The 21,656-nt window shown below is 38.3% G+C and overlaps 1 protein-coding gene across 4 annotated transcripts in view; it reads right to left on the reverse strand.

Moving 5' to 3' along the window:
• Positions 1 to 21,656, reverse strand: part of arhgef10la (Rho guanine nucleotide exchange factor (GEF) 10-like a) — a 151,820-nt gene that overhangs the window by 95,738 nt on the left and 34,426 nt on the right. For all 4 annotated transcript variants that reach the window (XM_034314471.2, XM_034314470.2, XM_053242448.1 and 1 more), the window contains 6 exons: positions 21,284 to 21,463; positions 19,064 to 19,180; positions 14,600 to 14,692; positions 9,284 to 9,454; positions 2,569 to 2,714; positions 1,156 to 1,310 (listed from right to left, as the gene is read on the reverse strand). In XM_034314471.2, the coding sequence (XP_034170362.2) occupies positions 1,156 to 1,310; positions 2,569 to 2,714; positions 9,284 to 9,454; positions 14,600 to 14,692; positions 19,064 to 19,180; positions 21,284 to 21,463 (862 nt within the window). The remainder of the gene's footprint in view (positions 1 to 1,155; positions 1,311 to 2,568; positions 2,715 to 9,283; positions 9,455 to 14,599; positions 14,693 to 19,063; positions 19,181 to 21,283; positions 21,464 to 21,656) is intronic.

Here is a 21,656-nt window from a genome sequence, read left to right on the forward strand (position 1 = left end):
CAATGTCTTAGAGACGCATTAAATTCAAGAGTACTTGGATCGAATGGGAAAGAGCAAGAGGGATAACCCTACATTCACATGTACATGCGCAACACAGAGCCATAATTTCAGCAAATGTAAAAGCAGCAAAGCCAAAGGATTGGCTCAAAAGATTCCTTGGACCAATCCAACCAATCATGAGTGTGGTCCAGTGTTTCTTCAGTTCCCCACCCATAACTTCAGTTCCTACCTGCAATTAGTTCCCTGTTTGACAAACAAAATGGAGAAAAATGTATAACCACAGATTCATTCTGTCATCTACAATGTCTCCTTAAATGTTTAACTAGTTTATTTTAGAAACTATGTACATAAAGCTACTATAGTTTCATAATACTGGAGAGTGCACCCCCACAAGCGCCAACAGTAGCAGTCGCAACACGCCCACAAGAGACAAACTACAAGCGAAAAGAGTGCCGTGTTTCCTGTTAGTGCAAATGTAAGGTAAGAAGGATGGAAAAGGAGGAAAGTGTTGAATAAAATAGGGAGCTGCAAGTTGTGGAAAAACTCCAGCGACGATATGGATGTTAAATGAAAGCTGGAAGAATAGAGCACAAAGATGAAATGAAGAAAACTGCTTCCTGCTGCTTTACTCATCATCTCATTTTTTAGATCAATTATGGGTCAATGTGCTCTCGGCTCCTTGAACGTTTGTGCCAAAATTACATTAATATTTCAACTTCAGTGCATCCGGTTTACTTGCTTGCACCTTCAAATTGTGACATTTTGTATCTCCGATTATTCCGGCATGTCTATTTAAGTGCCCCTTCTATCATCTTTCCTTATCTCTCACATTTCTGATCTCTATCTCTATCTCTGTCTCTGCAAAAGCGCAACATTTTAATAATAAGGCTAACCTCCCATTTCAATCTCACACTATGGCCCTTTTAATTGGAAATGGAGGGAATACTCTGTAGATTGATGATCATACATACTATGTTTGTGGTCTATCAGAGAGTGAAATAAGATCAGCTGGGCCATCCCTTCCATTGTTCCTCTCCATCTCAGCATGTCAAGGAGATAAAGCCAACCAGCAAGGAAATGTTCGATTAATTCAGCAAGCAGTGAGTGTAGTGGCCAAAGCCTAGGGAGGAATGATAAGGGTAAGGTTAAGCTTACCTGAGGTTGAAGAGCTGCCTGACCTTTTGACACCTCCCTGCTGAAAGAGGGCGTCCTTGCCGACCTCGACTACCTGGACTTGCAATAATGGGGCACTCCACTTCATGGTATATTTGGGCCCTACTGGAACCAGACTGCTGATGTCTGGGGGACCCCTAGTGGCAGAAAAGAAAAAAAAATTCCAGTCAAACACTCCAGGAACATTGTCGACATCCCCCCACCAGTTCTCCTTTTGTTATGTTTTTCCTATATGCTAATACACTAGATGTCTTATAAGCTAATACACTTTTCTGTCCTAATGGTGCATAACATTTAACATAATGATTCGATATGTGCAGAGAAGTGATGAATACAAGGGAAGTGAGAGTATTGCTATCCCTGACCATGATAATGTAACCTTATCTGTAGACTAGCTAATGGCATCATGCCTTGTCTTTTCTGAAAAGAAAGCATAGTAAACAGTACTGTAATTTGTACTGTGATTGGATCTCAGCCTTTACTTTATACTGTGGTACTGTGTGCTTGGTTCCATAAAGGTGAAAAATAATCCACTTTAAGCCAATTGCTAACAGTAAATGAGACAAATGCCAAAAATTGAGCCTTATTTGTACGTATTGTTCTCCTTAAAAGAGTGGGAAAGCTGAGTCATGTGATGTGCCTATATGAGATTAGACACATTTTAGGTAGGGGTACATCTAACAAACAAGGTCTATAATACAACAATATTTCTATAATAATTGCATAGAGAGCCTTGTAAAAATGAACACTCCCAATGTAGCTTTTTTAGCCACATGTGTACAAGGCAGGCTGTTTCTTGTGTCTATACAAAACAAGTCTCTATTATTTGATCAGACTGAATCCACCATATGAATATCCCAATAACCCAAAGAAGCCACAACAATCAAGTAGAAATATTTCTATAGTGTACTTTGTAAACAAAGCACCATCAACACTGAGATTGCTTTGTCAAGGTTTTTGTAAAGGGTAAGAAAATCAACTTCAAAAGAGCAGTGTTTAAAGAAGCTCCGGTACAATTATTACTGCAAAGGATGGATACAGATGTAGGGCTAGGAGAGAAAAACCTTGCTTGTTTACCTTTTGCTCCGCAGATCAATGGCACTGTCATAGATAATCAATATGAGGGGGGCGAAGGAAGCTCTTATGCTTTTGATGTATGGATATAATCCTTGCATCAGTAGCTAAACACATAACCATTTGTTCCTAGATAATGAAGATCCTATTTAACGTTAGTGCCATTATAGCTACGTAAACAGGAAAAAAAAAGACTCGGCAAGACAGATGCCACATTTAGTCTCTCCTATTGAGTGGCTATCAGTCAGAAAGTGATTTCAGGGAGGAGTAGGTAGACAGGTTAGTGGTCACTCAGGGGAGTCCATTTGCTGTAACACTCACTTTACGTTGACGTTTGCACAGACGAGCATGTTGCTGAAAAGGAAGACTTTGCGCTCCCTGGACTTGAGAACCTGGCCACGCTCGCCGTACACCGTCTCGATCAGCGTCTCGCACAGGACCAAAGAGCTCTGATCTGAATTCAGGGCCTAGAAAGAGAAACAGCAGCAATGTGATAATCCAACAGCGATATAAGTTTCTATGAAAAATAGATAAATACGGTACATGCCTAGAAAAATAAAGCAGAGAATTTCTGTTTGCCATTCCTTGCCTCTGATCCCAGCTGAGTGAAGGTCACCAGCCATGCCATTGAAGATAAAAGATTTTGATGCTAACCTCATCATTTTTCTATTTAAAGAATCAAGGCTGAAGATAACCTGTCACAATAGCTCATTTTTAGTTCTGCTGAGCTTTCTGATAAAAATTTATGGTTGAACCAGGGCATAAACCATTAGGAGCAGCTCAGTGCTCTCATGTATTCTGAGGGTGTTCCAATCAAATTATGGAACAGAAAGTCTGCAAAGTTACTGAATGTTCTTCATGGATTTATTGCAAATGCAGTAGAGTAGAGCTAGTGCAGAACTAGTAAGGCTAAGTTTTTTTTTTTCTTCAGATAGATAGAACTGCAAGCAAATCCTCTCCAGCTGCAATGAAAATCTATATGCATTCAGTATGTGACAAACATAATGTATAAATATTCACTAAACTGTGTTGATATAGTATAATTCCTATCTACTGCATATTTACTCCATTAACTTTTATCCAAAGTGACTTACAATTAAGATAGAATACAACTGAGCAGTTGAGGGTTAGGGATCGTGCTCAAGGACCCAACAGAGGCAGCTTGCTGATGCTGGGATTTGAACTCACAAACCTCCAAGCAGTAGCCCAATGCCTTAACCACCGAGCTACCAGAGATGCAGAAATGGCTTTTGAAGTCTGGTACCTCTAATAACTAATTTATTTAAAGCTTAATTCTAGATATTGGGTCATATTCTGAATTGGCAAATTAAATTCAAAGGGGAAAGTTCCTTGTTGGAGTCGGGTTATGCAGGTGCTTAAGTTGATTTGCTCCGTTCTCAATTTCCATTTTTAAAGTCACTTGTGTGTAGTAGTTCATGCTTCTGCGGTAGAGTTTTCTTGAGTAGACTCGTCTATAATGTCATCTAATAGGAGTCTTTTATATATTGCCAATTATATATTGCCAATGTATCACTGCATGAATAGCCCTAGTTGTAATTATCACAGTAATAACTTCAGTAAATTTGGTTTAATTTACCAACATGTCTTCCATCCTTATCTGATCCAGCACATCCTATAATTTTGGCATTTGATTTTTTTTATATCACGTGCCAACAGTTAAGCTATAGTGTAAAATAGTGTAAGCTATTTTATTGTGCTTTTAACTCACTATTTTGAGCTGCCGGAATAATATATATTTTTTTTTAATTCAAATCATTCTCATGTAAAAGAAAGTGTGCCCACAGTTTAAAGGATAAACTGACGAGTACTAATCTACTATGCTTTTTATTAAGTGTTATATAAGCTATGTAGAAATGTAAAAATTAAGATGCTGTCTCCTCCGATGTCCTCAGTAACTCAACTCTAAATACAGATCAATATGAACATGTGAACAAATCGGTTAAAAATGTTGCATGTGCAGGACCTAAATGTTATTTAGGGCCCGATGTGAAACTGATATTTTCTCGTGGCTCATAGATGAAAGAAGATCCATACTGGATATTCCTTACACTTGTACTCTGTGTTATCAAACCTCATCACATAAAACCAATAAACCTTTAGCAGTTAGTGAACTGCGAGCTCAGTAGTTCAAACAAACACTGTGTGGTTTTGCTTGATCATTCAAAAGCACAGTTCTATAAATAATGCATCTGTTTTCCTTCCTGAGCCACAGTCCAGTGTCGCATCAGACAAAATGAGTTGCTGGTTCTATAGGGAATAGGGAGCAGTGTTGAGCCTTTGTTGAAATGCATTGAAAAATTAGAAGAGTCGCTGAGCTACACACTCTCTCTGCTTTTTAATATTATTTTTAACATGCCCTTGTTAAGTTCTCCTCATACATAAAATCTAATCTGTACAGAGCAAATCAAACATTACTTTTTTGAAATATTAAGTATTTCATTGCTTGTGTTTACATTTATAAACAGATGAAATCAGCATTTTTAAAGGAAAATTGCACCACATTGTGGATACGCTCCTGAAGTTAATGTTGACTCAACACCTTCAGGCTTCTAGAGGTCATGGAACTCTACTTGAGTTGTTAAACGAACAGATTACTCCTCCTTAAAGGAACAATCCACCCTGAATGACTTGCATATTAATCTTTTTAATTATTACGTGATCTTCAGTGGCATCCGATGGAAACAGACTTTTTTAATTTGGTTAACTGTTTCCTATATTACCCACAATGCAGTTTGACGTCGTGTTGATCACCACTTAAAGAGAACAATGCAGCAGCGCTTTAGTCTTTTAGTCTGTCTGGCTCTCTCACCTCCTCATCTAGGCACTCTGCTCAAACAGGTCAGCTTCCAAAGCTTCAACTTTCATGCTAATACCACCAGCAATATCATCAGGCTCATCATCTCATAGATCACTAACTAGCTGAGCCGAGTCTCTGGAGTAACTCAACGCAACTGCGTCTCATTCTGAGACACTGAGTCCAACATTTGTGCCAATATCGCCACTATTTCTACGTTGGATTTCCCATTAATATGATGTTGAATGTTGCAGGAAAAGAATCTCTTGCATTTTTTGTTTTTAGGAGCTAACAGCGAAACACTACTAAACACTACTATATCTGTACAAGCAATATCCACCTGTGACATTATGTTACTGCGACACACAAGAGCTAAATTCCAACAGGAATAACGAAAATACAGAATCAGCCTAACGAATTAATATCAGAATCACTATACACATCACAAATATTTCAAGATAAACACATTTCAGGGTGGAGTTTTCCTTTAAAATTGTAATAGATATTCCAACAAGGTGGGATTATGCAGGGAGGCAAACAAAGTGCCATAAACACATCCAGCCAAGTGAATTTTATCATCACAAAATCAGCAACCTGAGAAAATACACATTTTGTGCAAAAGATTTTTGTACACTCTGATTTTCTTCTGCTTTGCTGCAGTTTTAAGCATCACAAACCAAACAAAAAGGTACATAATGCCAATTGAATCAGTAAAAAAAAAAAAATACACATCTTCCACTAAAATTTTGCACTTTTTTTTAACTAATTACCTAGCAAATTTTCAGATCCTGTCGGGAATCTAAGTTATTTTTATACTTTAGAAAATGCAGGTGCACTTGGAGGATAAATCAGTTAAGTTCATAGTTCTTAAATTAAAATAATACAGTAATTAGTGTCTAAATGTACCTTATTAGTGATCAAGCTTTCAGTATTTTCTAACTAAATTGACATTGTTCCCAATTAAATAAAAAGTCTTTAATATTTTATTTAGTTGCACTTTATTTTAGAGTACTATATACTCCTAATATTTATTAGGCAAATACAGTGTGTAGTAATTATAAGCGATGGTAAACTGGTACAATTACTTTGCAACTATCAAAACTATTTGATGTGTACACAAGCACCTGAAGCTACACTGCAATAGAGAGAGGTAATAAGGAAGTATGTCCATTTGACTATATGACTTATATTTGGAATGTACTTGGCAAGATGGAAATTTAAGTACCACGTAACTGAAGTGGAAGGAAATGTCAGGTATACAGAAGTAATTAATGCTGATCCAGACTTTTTTACTATTTAATTTCCTGAACATGTTAGAAGGTGTCCAGAAAGTGTGATTAAAATCACATGTGTATATCAGTGCTCTTGTTCTAATATGTTATCATTTCTACAGGGACTTGAATGGCAGATCTTCCATGTAAATGGATTTTTTTTAAAAAAAATACTGTCAAGTTTTCTGTAAGGAGATCTTAAGGAGAACCTTAATGGAAGAAGTCTCTAGTGTCAGCTCTTTGTAATTGTCAGTAAGTTTTCTGCCATGGGAAAGTCTTCAGGACAGAGGAGTTTGCACTTTACAGTTTCTCAGTAACATAAGCTGTGTTTTGTGGGTTTTTTTTATTTACTTAAAAGAAAAGAAAAAGTGGAGACTGGTGAAGGAAGGATGGTTTATAGCTACTATAACATCAATGATAACAGTGTTTCTTACACAATGCAGTCATTTCCACATGTAGGGCTTGTGGTTTCATTTTTCAGATGTGATTCATCACATGACTCATTATTTTTGAGATCACCTATTGAGTTCACATGTGCATTTTCAGGGCAGAACAATGCTGAAATTCACCTTAACATGTGATCACTTATTATGCACATAAATTTTTTTCATAAGGCAGGTTTAAGCAAAGGCAGAAAATATCTCCTCCAGAGCAGTGCTGTAATATGTGCTGTATACAGTATGTGAGTGTGTGTGTGTGTGTGTGTGTGTGACTAACAGCAATGAGAGAATGATGTGTGTGTTAAACAGAGTGACACACAGAACCTTCCCACACACCGTTTTTAGCTGTCTTGCTCCAGTAACTCAGATAGCGCACGACAAAGGATGAATATTTCATTGAGTGCTTATGGGCTAATAGAAACACATTGAAATTCTGCCCATCTCACTTCACTAAATGAAACTCCGCACAAAAATTGTCACTAGAATGGAGACAGAGAGGCAGAGGGAAAAGAGAGCAAGGAGCAAGAGAGAGAGAGAGAGAGAGAGAGAGAGAGAGAGAGAGAGGGAGAGGGAGAGAAAGAGCAAGCAACATTTAGAGAGAGGAAATCATGCTTGCCAATTAAATGTTTCATTTACTCCTTAATTTCTCTTTTCCAGCAGTGCATTTGGTCAAATCTGCAGCAGCTGGGTTGTTCCATGAGTATGGTAATGGGTGAGAAAAACCTCTGCCACTGAGTTTGGGGTGTGTTCCCGAACAATAATGGACCATCAGTGGCCACTGATGACTGCTGTTCATCAGGACTAATGTGAGCCATGTGTGTTATTTCACAACGCGCTGATGATGAACAGGATATTTGGATATCTGTAGGTGGAAGGATGTAAATCTGCTGTGTGAATACAAATGAATTGAGCAAACTATTGTGTAGAATGATCAGTGAGCCCATGAGCCAGTCTGAGGGAGTTGAATGATTAGTATTATTAAAATACTTAATGACTACAGATAGTATACAACTGAGACTGTAATGAATTTGCAATTGATAGGATCTGTTCAAGTTGAATGTATTTTTTTATTCATTTACTTTTAATTCTGAATGTTTTCATTTTTACTTTAATTAATCACTGAAGTGTATTATTTATTTATTATTTTACGTTAGCATTTTATTTGAATGTAGAAATAGACTTAGATTAAGTTCTAGATTTAGACATTATTCATTTTCTACCAAAAAAATCCCAGATAGCCAAATGTGTACTACATCAAAAGATGCAATGAGTATAATGTTTTATAATTACAACAGGAATATTGGATTATATATTTATATTTTTATCAGAGGTGACTCGTCCATAGGGGCTTATACTTATATCAGCCATTCAACAAATGTTAATCTTCAAGTCCTCATTCACAACTCCATAAATTATAAATTCCACTGAAATACGACTTACCTCTTTCTACTGAATGACGATTTTAAACATGTTGCTTTTGGCAGATATAAGCTTTTATTCCATTGATTTCTCACCTTTTTAGATGTTGTGCAATCATGGGGAAGCATGCTCACTGCCCCATTTAGCACCAGAGAGTTATTATTGCACCTAGTGGTCAAAAATGGGAACTAAGCACTAATAGAGGCCCATCTGGGCACGAAGTGTGCTGCCTCATGCTCACTCTATGAACGCCTCTAGGAAAAGCAGCAGACAGGACTGTTAATGACAGAGTTGCTATGGTCATGGTTTGCGCCAAATTGGTTTAGTTTAAAAATATGCAGCGGCCATCTTGTTTTATAGCAAATAATCCGAATAAAATCTAACACATTTCTGCAAAAAGTGCAGACAGTGTGTTTATGATGTACAGAACCATTTCTACTGTAAGATATTTTGCAAAGATTGGGAGTTGATAAGGGGGATTATGGAGTTAATATTTTGTCCTTACATCAGAAATGCGTGTGCACCACGGTGATCCTGATTCCCATGCAAAGGCTGGAGAAAGTAAAATTGGTCTCCCTTTTCCAATGCCAATCTTTAAAGCTAGGTTCTGGTCTTTTGTGTGGTTTTTGAAATGGACTGGAAATTTAGCTAAAACCTGGCAACCCTGGTTAGTGATATTACCTCTTATACGTGTAAAACTGGTCATAATGAGCTGCTAGGCTGTACGCTGGATGATTGTATGCTGTCAAATCTCAACTGATGTAAACTTTGGGTTACTCTGGTAATTAGTTAGTATAGATATAGATAGTATGGATAGTATAGCCTAGATAGTATCCTATAGCATAAGTCAAGCGTGATTGCCTCTCGATTTCATTTTGTTTGAGGATATGTTGTTATTAATGTCATCCTGCCCTACCAAAATCTGGAGTCAGGAGCCATTGCTAGCAAGCTAGCATGTAAATGTTCGGTGACCTGGAGTCAGGAGCTAGTGTGTGCATGTGTGTGTGTGTGTGTGTATATATATATATATATATATATATATATATATATATATATATATATATATATATATTTATATATATGACAGAGACCTTGCTAAGTGATCGGTCACTGACACTGCGGGCGAGCTGTTGGGTCTCTGTGATCTGATCTGCCACTCGCTTTTGTTCATTCAGCTTCTCAGCCAGAGTCTCCAGCTCGGTCAGAGCCAACTGCAGGGGCAAACGGTCCACGTGTCCTTTAGGAGTGTTTTTCAGCATGTCCTGAGAGAGAGAGAGAGATTTAGTGGTGGAATATTATTGATGATGCAGTAAGGAGTGTTGGAAACATTTCTTTTAAATATCTAATGATGTCTTTAGAACTCCATAATACTGTCAAAAACAATAAGCCATCTACAGAATTGTAATAATATTATTTATATATAATATCTAATAAAGTGCTATGCAATCTGGTAAGTAGAGAAGAAAAAAAAAACTTTTGAGGCATGCTGTTATATGAAAATGATCAAAGACGAGTTTTGTTAACACCCTGAAATTGATTATTCACATCACGTCAGTGTTTTATTTCAGTTATAGTACAGCCATTTGCCAATGCAGCCATATTTTTTAAGAATGACATATCGTACATTTTATCCTTTTGTAGTTACGTTTAATGTTGTGAACCATCCACGAAACAAGTTTTCCCACAAGCTAACTAAAGGGTGTGGGTATATTCGTTGCTATGCGTCAGGTGAACTCTAATTAGTTGGCTGGGAGGTGTGTCTGATTGCGGAACCCGAAAACCGTTTAATGAGACATTGTGATTGAGATTAATATTTTTTAAATCAGAGTAATATTGTACAAAGTACAAGTCTAGCCCTTTTCGTTACTAATTTGCATGCCTGAAATACCCTTAAAATAGACAGTCAGGTGCATAAGTATTTGGACCGTGACACAATTTTTGAAATGTTGCCTCTGTATACCACCACAATGGATTTGAAATGAAGCAATCAAGATGTGATTGAAGTGTAGACATTCAGCTTTAATTCAAGGAGTTTAACAAAAAATATTGCATTAACCATTTAGGAATTACAGCCTTTTGTTTACATGGTCCCTCCTTTTTCACAGGCTCAAAAGTAATTTGACAATTAACTGATAAGCAGTTTCATGTCCAGGTGTGGCCTGTTTCCTCCTTATTTCATGACAAATTAAGGAGATAAAAGGTCTGGAGTTGATTCCAAGTGTTGAATTTGCATTTGGTAGCTGTTCACGGGAACTCTCAATATGCTGTCCAGAGAAGTATTGATGCAAGTGAAGGAGGCCATCATTACACCAAAAGGCCTGGAAGACCACGGAAGACAACTAAAGTGGATAATCGCAGAATTCTTTCCTTACTGAAGAAAAACCCCATCACAACATCTAGCCAAGTCAAGTACACTCTAGAGGAGGTAGGCGTATCATCATCAAAGTCTACAATCAAGAGACACCTTCATGAATATAAAAATACAAACGGTTTACCTCAAAATACAAACCAATGGTGACACTCAAGAAGGGAAAAAAAGGCAAAGGAAGCCATTGAAGGAAAAACTATTTCAGACTTTTGACCTTGCTGTGACCTTGACCCTGTCTGGATCAATTCCAAAATCTAATCAGTTCATTTGCTGGTTACAGTGACATATAAATCTATATAAATCCTACAAATATTTAACATCTCGTTTTTGAGATATCGCTCGAGAATTCTGACAGACAGACAGACAGACGGAGAGATAGATGGACAACCTGAAAACAATGATTACATAAAAATAGTTTAATCATTGACAAATAGCTGTAGTATAAGAGAAAAAAACTTTTGGGATGTGCTGTTACAGGACAATGATCAATTTCAGAGTGGTAACTGTCATAACTCCTTGTATTTTTTTATTCAGGGCCAACTTTTAAAAATATTATGAGGACTTACTAAAAAAAAGAAAACTAAAAGATAAAATGAGTGTCATTTACTTTGTCTCATCCATTTCATTTCATGGATAGTAAGCATGCATCCAGCCAGAAATGAGTTATGAATAGCTTACTGTTATACATCTTTTTTTTCAGGATATTCACACAATACCAGTTGATGGAACACACATTGATTTGTAACCTCTTTTGCCTGACTTTTTGGCAATTTGTGTAACATTTGCAGAACATATGGACGAAAACCCTATGGGAGCAGCCCGGGTGCCTGGTGTGAAGAGAGCAACATATTGTGCACCCAGTGGGACTCATTATCAAAATGCTGTGCCACTGGAGCTGTGATCATCTCAAAAGCTCTGTGTGTATATATGTGTGTGTGTGTGTGTGTGTGTTAATGAGAGTCAACATTCTTTTTAGAGCTTTGTTGTTGTTGTTGATTAAATTATTGGTATGCTATATAACCAAAAGTATGTGGACACAGAGCCATCACATATTAGGCTTGTGAGAGTGTGTGTAAAACGCCATCATCCTATCATGCCCCCTGACTAGTAGTATCACCTGTGGCTCTAAGAGGGGAAGAGAAGTGGGCGTGGCCAGACATATGTAATACATGTTATGTTACGTCATTACAGCTTTAAAAAAAAAAATACAGGAATCTAGTTATGAGTTGGCTGTAGCACTAGCATTTAGTTTTGTTTTTTTTTTTTTTTTTTAAATTACCTATTAACAAGGTTAGCAATGCTTGCAAAACTGATGTCTGGACTGTAAATAAATGTAACGACTTATTGCCCGTAACTAAGCTAAAACTGTTGTATAGTAAAGTAGCCCTGATCAACTACAAAGTGTTTCATTTTCTTAATTTAAATCTCCATTTATGTTTTGCGAGCGAGACATTTACGGCTTTATCTGCTTGGCATGATGTTTCGTTGTTGCTCTGCTCTGAAGTCAAACATCAGGCTCTTAAGGTTCATATAAAAGTACAAAATAAGCAAAAACGAAATACATACTACAAGATACAATTTTGTCAGTCTTAAAGCTGCAGACACCACATTTTCCGAGAGACATTTAAATCATCCAGCTTGATAGCCACATAGATGGATTATGTATTATGCCTAATCTGTATGTGCTTGTTGATCATCCCATTCCAAAACCACTGACATTAATATGGACTTGGTCCTCACTCTGCTGCTAGAACTGCTTCCACTCTTCTGGGAAGGTTTTCCACTAGATTTTGGAGCATGGCTATGAGGATTTGTCCCATTCAGCCACAAGAGCATTAGTGAGGTCAGGCACTGGTGTTGGGCGGAGAGGCTTTGTGCAAAGTCGGTGTTCCAGTTCATCCCAAAAGCGTTGGAGTCAGAACTTCAATCCTACTGCATACCACACCAGCCTTGGCCAACAACATCTCCATAGACCTTGCTTTATGCACAGGGACACTGTCTTGCTGGAACAGGTTTGAGTTCCAGCGAACAGAAATCTTAATTCTACAGAATACAAAGACATCACAGACTATTATGTGTTTCGAAATTTGTGGCAACAGTTTTGGGAAGAACCACATATGGGTGTGATTGTCAGGTGTCCACATACTTTTGAACATATGATGTAAAAAAAAAAAATTTAAAAAAAAAACATGAGAGAAGCACTTTTCTTTTTCGATTCCAGACATTTTCAAAGTCAAAGCCTTTCGTGTTTGGTTCCGGTTAATGTGTGATTAAACACACCCATGCTGGAGGGAAGAATTTTACTTATTCACTTTCAAAAGTTATCTTTCAAATATTCATGGCTAATCGATGCCTACTGAGGTATGAAATGAAGTTCCTTGGCTTGAGAACACACACACACACACACACGCACACACACACAGGTTCGGATTCCAGCTCACGAGAGGACAAAAAAAAAAAAAAAGCCGAATGCAGGTCCGGTGCTGACAGAAAACGCAACAACACTGGCATTTCGCTGTCATCAGAGACCTCACTGCCGAGTAGGTCACCGTGATATTTCTAATGTCGATCCACTTTTCTCTGTGACATTTGGTGTGTGTGGTGTGCGGATATATATGCAGAGAGAGAGAGAGAGAGAGAGAGAGAGAGAGACGTGTCTCTGGTGAGGACACTGTTAGATTGCTTATTCATTTTTGATTCATGCAGTTTGTATGGGCCAATTCCTGAGGGATAAAACAAGGCAGAGAGAGATGGAGAGGCTGAGAGACGAGTACAGAGCTGAAAAAGACTCTGACTCAGGTTCATTTTACACTGAGGAATTGATTGCTGAGAGTTTCTGATTGTTACCTTATACCCATCTTGAAGTTACTTACCACTGCATTCATACTAGCTACTGAAGTTGCTTGCAGTTTGTCTCTTGTGAGTGTGGCCTGATATTCTATGTTGTGATATGTGTAAAATGTATATATGCTAATCTACTCTAAAATTCATATATGTGTCTGCCACATGCATAATTGTATATCAAATTTAAAGTAGATTAAATAGGTTGAGTTGCATTGAAAAACTGCTCAAAATTCCACAAGAATGCAAAATAAACATGTAGACAGGAGGGTGTTCAGTTCATAATGTACATAACCTTTTCACAGGCTCTTTAAATGCAACAAAGCAGAAAATATCTAGTATGAAACATCTTTACCACAATCATATAACAAAACAATGGCTTTATTTTGTCTTCAGGTGGTGAAAAAGGGCTTCCACAAATTTAATACCTGCCCTTCAGTCACTGTGGGTGCTAAATTAATCAATTTCCATTGGCTCCAACCTGTATTTTAGACTATTAGGTTCAACTGCCCTCAAACTGCAGTTTCATTAAGGCAAATATGCAATGCAGTCGTGTTATTTTTGCTTGTAATCAGCTTGCAGAAAAATCAGCTTGCAAATCAGTTTTTCTGTGGGTTTTGTGTGCACCTACACAGACAGACCTTTAGTGAATTGTGGCTTAGTGTCATATAATCAACTGGCAAGCCGAGTTCCTTATAAGTAATATTTTACTTGGGCAATAAAACAGATTACAGAAATGTCCTAACTGTGAAATCTTAAACAAATACAGAATAACAATTCATGATTTTATCTTATGTCCATATAGAAAAAGAGGACTGCAGAAGCATCCTTCAAATTCCTGCACAAAGCCCAAAGTTGTCTTCTTTCTACAGCTGTAGTTATATAGTTATAGTTATTACATTGACAGCAGAATGATATCCTTAATAGATAACTGTTACAAGCAGAATAGTATTAGCTAGCTTACTAACATGTACAAAAAAACTGATTTTTTTGTCATAAGTTGCTTTGGAACACACAAATCAATCGACTATTACCTACTTTACAATTTTGTTACTTGAGATAAGAAAATTTAATTAAGGATCATATTTAATTTTTAAAAAATCTGTCATCAGATCTTAACTGTTCTCTAATACAGGTCCTAAGTATGATGATGATGATGATGATGAGTGAAAAGATATTTTATTTTACACTCACTGACCTGTAAGAGGAGGATGAATTGAGGAAAGCGCTGAATGGGCTTCACCATCAGACCGTATAGAGTGATCCGGTCAACACTAGATGACTGCTTTTTCTACAAACACACACACACACACACACACAGAATATTTATAGAGAGATTTACATTTCATGAAAAAAGCACACAGATTTTGGAACAGACTTTTTTTGAGAAACTGTAATAAAACAATGGCTCTATTTTGTGTTCAAGTGGTGTAAAAAGGCTTTCCACAAATTTAATACCTGCCCTTCAGTTGGTATTTTAGTAAACCGCACTGGTGACACATTAATCAATTTGCATTAAGTCCACCCTATATTTTAAATTTTTAGGTAGAAACACATAAAATAAGCAAGATGTGTTATTTAACTCAAGTGAAAGACAGCATCCTCTTTCACATCTTGCTCCTGTTAGTATCTCTCCTGCTTGAAAAGTTTATTCTTGGTGGGGTTTATTAAGTTTGCACAAGTTATAGACAAAACAAATAGACAGAAATAAGAGAGGTCCACATTTCACAAAAACAGCAGACTCATCTCCACATGGACAGGAAAGATTTTGGCTGTTCAGCAGGATAAGAGAGAACGTTAAAGTTTGCTTTTTCTGATTTTTGCTTTTGTGAATGTGTGGTAAAGGAATCTTGCTACAGTCACTAGAGTCTACACTGGCCCTCCATGTTGTGTCTTGTCCTCTGAATCATTTTTAATAAGATGAAACCACAAAGGGATTGGAGCTTTGACTACATTTCTACTTTGTCCATTTGTTATTTATACTTTGCCGACTGGAGACACTGTAGAGTTGTGTATATTAATCTTAATTTATCTTTGTATATCTATATCTACATATGTACACATATCTTCTACTTTTATATTAGTTTATCCTTTTTTTTTACTTTTTAACTGCTTTGGTTTTTAGTCTGTGTTAAGTGAGCAATTGCCAATTACAAATTTTTTTGGAAGTCAAAATTCTTTCTGAAAAATCCTTTTTGATTCATAAATTTTTATTTTGGAGTAAGTACTGAGTTTCAGTTACAGAAACCAGTGGTGGGAATAATAAAACTAATCTTACCCTGTTCACTTTCATAAAGCCATCAAAAATCCCAAAAAAGATGATCCCCAAAATTCAAAACTTTCTACTTTATTAACGCTACACATCTTTTACCAATGTGTTTTTAAAGCAGGACCAGAATATTAATAGGTCTGGTAGTTACATTAAAGATTTTTGTTGCTACAGTTCATCTTTTAGCATCTTTTGAGAAGAATTAACACCCAACATTGATATTTAGTTTAGTTCTGGCTGTTTTACAGGATGGTTCCTTCCATCTGTGGTCCCCTAAAAATCAATCCATAATTCTTTTGCAGATGGAGGTGTTTGCTCTGCTCTGGTTTTTATCACCGGTGTTAATCAGCATGATGTTCTGCAGGAAAATGGTTTGTTTGATGGTGCAGGTGTGTGGAACGTGTGTGGCATGGCAGCATTGGCTATTAGTACTAGATTAGATACTTTAGTGTACCTTGGAAATCTGTGGTCCATGTCAGACAGGGAACTTAGCACACAACAGTATAAACCACTCCTTGTTTATATAAATGAAAAACAGCTTAAGCCTTGCGTAATCACCGTGTCAATGTAGAGTTTTTTGGATTTTGGACTAATCCCACTCTGTATCCTGAAATGTTGGACCAAATGTGTTACTGAAAGCCAACTTTCTGTGAAAGTGTATTAAAATGTTCACTATAAATTGGAAATTGATATGAAATACAGTATGAATTTTTGATTATGTGATACACTGGTGATTTATGCTAATGCACAAATCTGTTCAGAGTTACACTGGAAATGAGAGGAGACACTGGAAACCGGAGATAGGACACCGGGCTTGAGTAATCCTGGCTGACTGACAGGAAGTGCCCATCATAGGTGTCGAGATCATAAACAAAAGAAGGGTAAGCATGGAGGGCTGTGTGCTAGATTCAATCTAAACCCACATCGACTGGCACTCCCCAGCACTTTCCTCGCTAATGTACGATCTCTGGTGAATAAAATTGACAAACTACGGCTGTGGATTCACAGAAAATACTTGCAGACTGCAACATCCTAATTTTCACGGAAACCTGGCTCAACGACAATATCCCTAACAGCAAGATGGAGCTAGCAGGCGGCAACATCTTCAGAACTGACAGAACAGCCGCGGACTCCAGCAAAATCAAGGGTGCAGGTGTGTGTATTTACATAAACAAAACATGGTACACGGATACTGTTATCACCAAATCTAAATGCTCTGGTGATCTGGAGTTTTGAGCGATTAAATGCAGACCATTCTACCTGCCCCGTGAATTCACTTGCATCATTTCTATTGCTGTTTATGTCCCCCCCAGAGGCTAATGCTAAGCTATCCATGAAAGAACTGTGCATTAGTGTAAACAAACTGCAAACTGCACACCAGGACAACACCTTCATTGTTGCCGGTGATTTCAATCATGCAAATCTTTAAGGTCTGTACTACCCAAATTCTACCTAAATGTCCTCTGCATTACAAGAGGAGACAAGATTTTGGGTCAAGTTTACGCAAACAATTCCCACTTCCCCGTGTAGGGAAATCAGACCATATATCCCTTTTTTTACTACCCAACTACACTACCATCATTAAAAGTCTGAAGCCATCTGTGAGGACAGTGAAGGTGTGGCAAGAGGGAGACTGGAAAGCATTCTGTGCTCAGGCCACCATGGACTCCCACACAGACATTAACCTATATACCAGTGCTGTTCTGGCCTATATTAACAGATGTGTTGAGACAGTCACAACACCAAGCACAGTAGAAACATTTCCAAATCAGAAGCCGTGGATGAACACGGAGGTGTGGCACCTACTGAATGTCTGGAATGCTGCTATTTATCGATTTCAGCTCAGCATTTAACACCATCACTCCAGCCAATTCAATAGACAAGTTCACACACCTTGGCATCAGTACCTCCCTCTGCAATTGGATAATGGACTTTCTCACAGACTGACCACAGTCTGTGAAGCTTGGCAACATGACTTCCTCCACTCTCACTCTGAGCACTGGCGTTCCACAGGGATGTGTTCTCAGCCCTCTCATCTATTCCCTGTACACCCATGACTGTGTTCCTGCCTGTGGTTCTAACACCATAATCAAGTTTGCAGGTGACACCACAGTGTTTGGCCTTATCAGAAATGACAATGAAACAGCTTACAAGGATGAGGTCCAGCACCTGGTGGAGCGGTGTGCCAATAACAATCTGGCCCTCAATACCAAAAAAAACCAAGGAACTTATTGTAGACTTAAGACAGACCAAGAAGAGTCATGTACACACCTCTATTCACATAAATGGAGAAGAGGTGGAAAGTGTGGCCAGCTTCAAGTACTTGGGAGTTCACATCTCCAACAATCTGACCTGGAGCATTAACTCCACTGCTGTGGTCAAGAAGACACAACAGCACCTTTTTTTTCCCTGAGGAGACTGAGGGAGGCTCACCTATCTCCACAGATACTGGTGAACTTTTACTACTGTAACACTGAGAGCATTCTGACAAACTGCATCTCAGTGTGGTACGGCAACTGCTCAGTCACTGACAAGAAGGCTCTCCAGTGAGTGGTGAAAACTGCTCAATATATCATCGGTGTTCAGCTCCCGACAGTTACAGAAATCTACAATAAATGCTGCCTGTGGAGGGTGAGAAGCATCATCAAGGACCCATCTCATCTCAATCAGGGACTGTTTACCCTCCTCCCATCAGGGAGGCGCTATAGGGGCCTGTACTGTCGCACCAGCTGGCTTGGGAGTAGCTTCTTTCCCTCTGCTGTCACCCTTCTAAACTCTGTGCTAATGCACTAACCCACCCCCACCACATTTTTCTCACACCCACTTCCATAATTACAATGCACATACCCATTGGTCAACCCAGGACCCTCATCTCAAGATTTCTTTCATCTGCCTTCCCCCCATACTTGCTCTATTTGCACAAGAAATATTTGCTACTATTGTACTTTTCTGCATAACTGTTACAGTTTACAGCTGCCACTGCTGTCCATAATCTTGCACTTTACTTCTACAGTAAACACTTTCATTTAACTTACTTGTCATATTTGTTTCTATTTTCATTTCTGGTTAGAGGCAAACTGCATTTCATTGTCCCTGTACATGTACACTGCACAATGACAATATCTGAATCTGAATCACAAGGGACTGTTTGGAACAACCATGATTACATGCTGCTACTATAATGTGCCCAGTTTGTTTGCAGGGGTTGGATAAACGTGTTCTAGAAAGCATTTGATTGGACACAAATTGGACAAGTACAGGATGGATCATTTTTAAAAAATTGATGAAAAAAAATCAACTGTAAAATGAAGTGCTAAATGCAGTAGATGTATTATCAGTGGGACACAAATGGCTCCCCAATAGTGGATTCAACCACATAGCACATTTACTCACCTTGAGGAACTCCAGGAAGGCGGGTTTGGATAAGCAGGCTTTCTTGATGAGGGCCATGGCATTGGTGAAGTTATTGACATAATCGCTGTAAACATCCAGCACCATGGACTTGGAGAACTGAGGAAGACATCGTTGAGAAAATTGGTGAGTGAAAGGTGCACAAAAGAAATATATAATATTCAAGTCTCTCTGATTTGATCCATCTATCTGGATGTACAATTCACAGTGACTAAACTCTGCCGATTAATTTGGCTACAATGTTCCGCTCTTTTCAACTTGGCAAATGTAAACTGCTGGAAACTTGGCATTTTTCTCAGAGCTTCGCATGATTGCAGGGCTGAGCGAGAGGGAAATGAATGGTAATTTTCCTGAGGTACTTACAGAGCTGATCTGTTTGCCACCTCGGCAATCCAAACACCCTTTACAATCCATTACAGCTGGTCATATTGAGCACTAGCAAAAAATAAAAATGGCCAGGCAATCATTCAGCTTTGATTGAACCCAACTGGTGGTTCAGACAAGTGGCAGCACGTGTAGGAGAAAATTAACAAACCAGGTATACATAGGAATAGACAGTGTCTACTGTATATGGTTGGTGGATTTTTTGTGCAAATTTGTATATTGTATCTGTGAGAACTTATTACATAACTTTAGCTTGGGAAAAAAAGAAAAATCTCCATTAGCTCTTCATGCTTAGGGGCCTCTGTGTAAATCCCAAGAACATCAATGAGGCCAAGTGGGCTCTTTTAACTGGTGAATAATGAGCAGGCTCTGAAGATACTCTCTGCATGGAGGGTCATAGCTGTATACTCATTCATTAGGCCATTAGCCTTCCTGCAGTGTCGCGATGCTAACACATCTCTCATCACCCCGTGATAAAGAACATCTTTGCTCACAGTAATTGCTTCATCATTTGAAGCGGGTCAGCGTGATATAGTGATATAACCTACTCACTAATGCTTTACTCTCAGTTCAAGCGTTTCTCTCTTTTCTCTCTATTCTCCAGACATTTTTGCTTTAAAAAAGACAAAAGAAAGATGAACATTTCATATGAAAATAAGAGCATTCGTTTATGTAAATCCATGTGCTTGGCTGCAACGGAGAATCTCCTACAGAAGCCTCAAAGGTTCATGTTCAGAAAATTAGAGCTGCTGAACTACAGCCAGTTTTTTTCTGTCACATGGCTCTACAGTGCTTTTTCAAGTGCTCACGTCAGTCTTCACTCACTTCAGTCAGACCTCGCTACGGCATTTGATGACCCCTGACCTAGATGTTAAATTCAACCAATTACCAGAAGTATTATTCTATTCAATTAAACTGCTTTTTCACCAGCTTTTCTTTGAATCCATTCTGTCTTTTTATAGCCTGAGTGAATGGCCTAAATGATCTGTAAGTATGAAATAAAGCAGTCTGTTTCTAACCTTTTGTGTTTATATCTGGGAAAATTGAGTTGATTATGAAATATTGCAGGCGGCTCAGTGGTGCAGTGACACAGCAGTACCGTTGCTGCGTCACAGCTCCAGGGTCGTGGGCTCGAACCAGAGCTCAGGTTACTGTCTGTGCAGAGTATGTTCCCCCTGTGTTCTTGTGGGTTTCATCTGGGTTCTCCGGCTTCCTCCCACTGTCCAAACACATGCCTGTAGGCAGAACGGCTACACAGAATTGCCCCTAGGTGTAAATAAGTGTGTGAATGTGTGTGCATCAGGCCCTGTGTTGAAGTAGTGTAAAATATTGGGGGAACTCTCCCACCTGGCACCCAGTGTTACCCAGATCCAGCATGATAAGCAAGAGCAAGAGCACCATGATGAGCAAGATAAAGCAGTTACTAAAGACGAATAAATGAATGAATGAAATATTCTGTTTTGTATTGTACTGAATTCAGGCCTACACTACTGCACTGTATATTTGCTGGTTATGTAAATGAGTGTCGATTATAAAAATCCATGTGGACACTATCACTTTCGTCAACTAATTGTTACAACAGTAGTAAGTATGCATTATGTAAATTTTTTTTTTGGAGGTTAGCATTTATGCCACACAGGCTCAGTTCTCCAGCTTTGTTTGCTAGCCATCAAATTATTATGACATAAATAGATATGTTTCAAAAGTCTTGGTTAGGATTTTAAATGTAAAGATAAAGTTAAGGCTTAAGGCACCAACTACACTTAACCACATTGTGAAATTTTTGACAGAAAAAAAAACATTAAGTGTGTCTCTCACCGAGGCAACGAAGAGGTCGCCAATCTTCTCGCTAGAGTCCCACTCTGCGACACGGGAAGCCAAAGCAATCTGGAACATGCAATGGCATTGAGTGATCTCCCGCACACGGAAGAAAATGGGCCTGATCTTCCTCGGGCTCAGGATACGAGGCTCAGCCTCCAACAGTGGCTTTTGGTACTCCTGTGGAATTATGGGATTTTTTTTTTTTTTTCAGTTAGCTGTCATTTTAAGAAGTGATATTACTAAAGTGGCTCGTTTTACCTTGAAAGGAAAATAGGGATAAGAAAGTGTGATGCATTTGAACAGAAAGGGGGATTTAAGTGCACTTATAAGCGATTAATTAAAAATACAGCATGAAAGCATTCTTCAAAAA

Source organism: Pangasianodon hypophthalmus, chromosome 20 (genome assembly GCF_027358585.1).
Source record: "Pangasianodon hypophthalmus isolate fPanHyp1 chromosome 20, fPanHyp1.pri, whole genome shotgun sequence".
In the NCBI taxonomy this organism is placed as follows: domain Eukaryota; kingdom Metazoa; phylum Chordata; class Actinopteri; order Siluriformes; family Pangasiidae; genus Pangasianodon; species Pangasianodon hypophthalmus.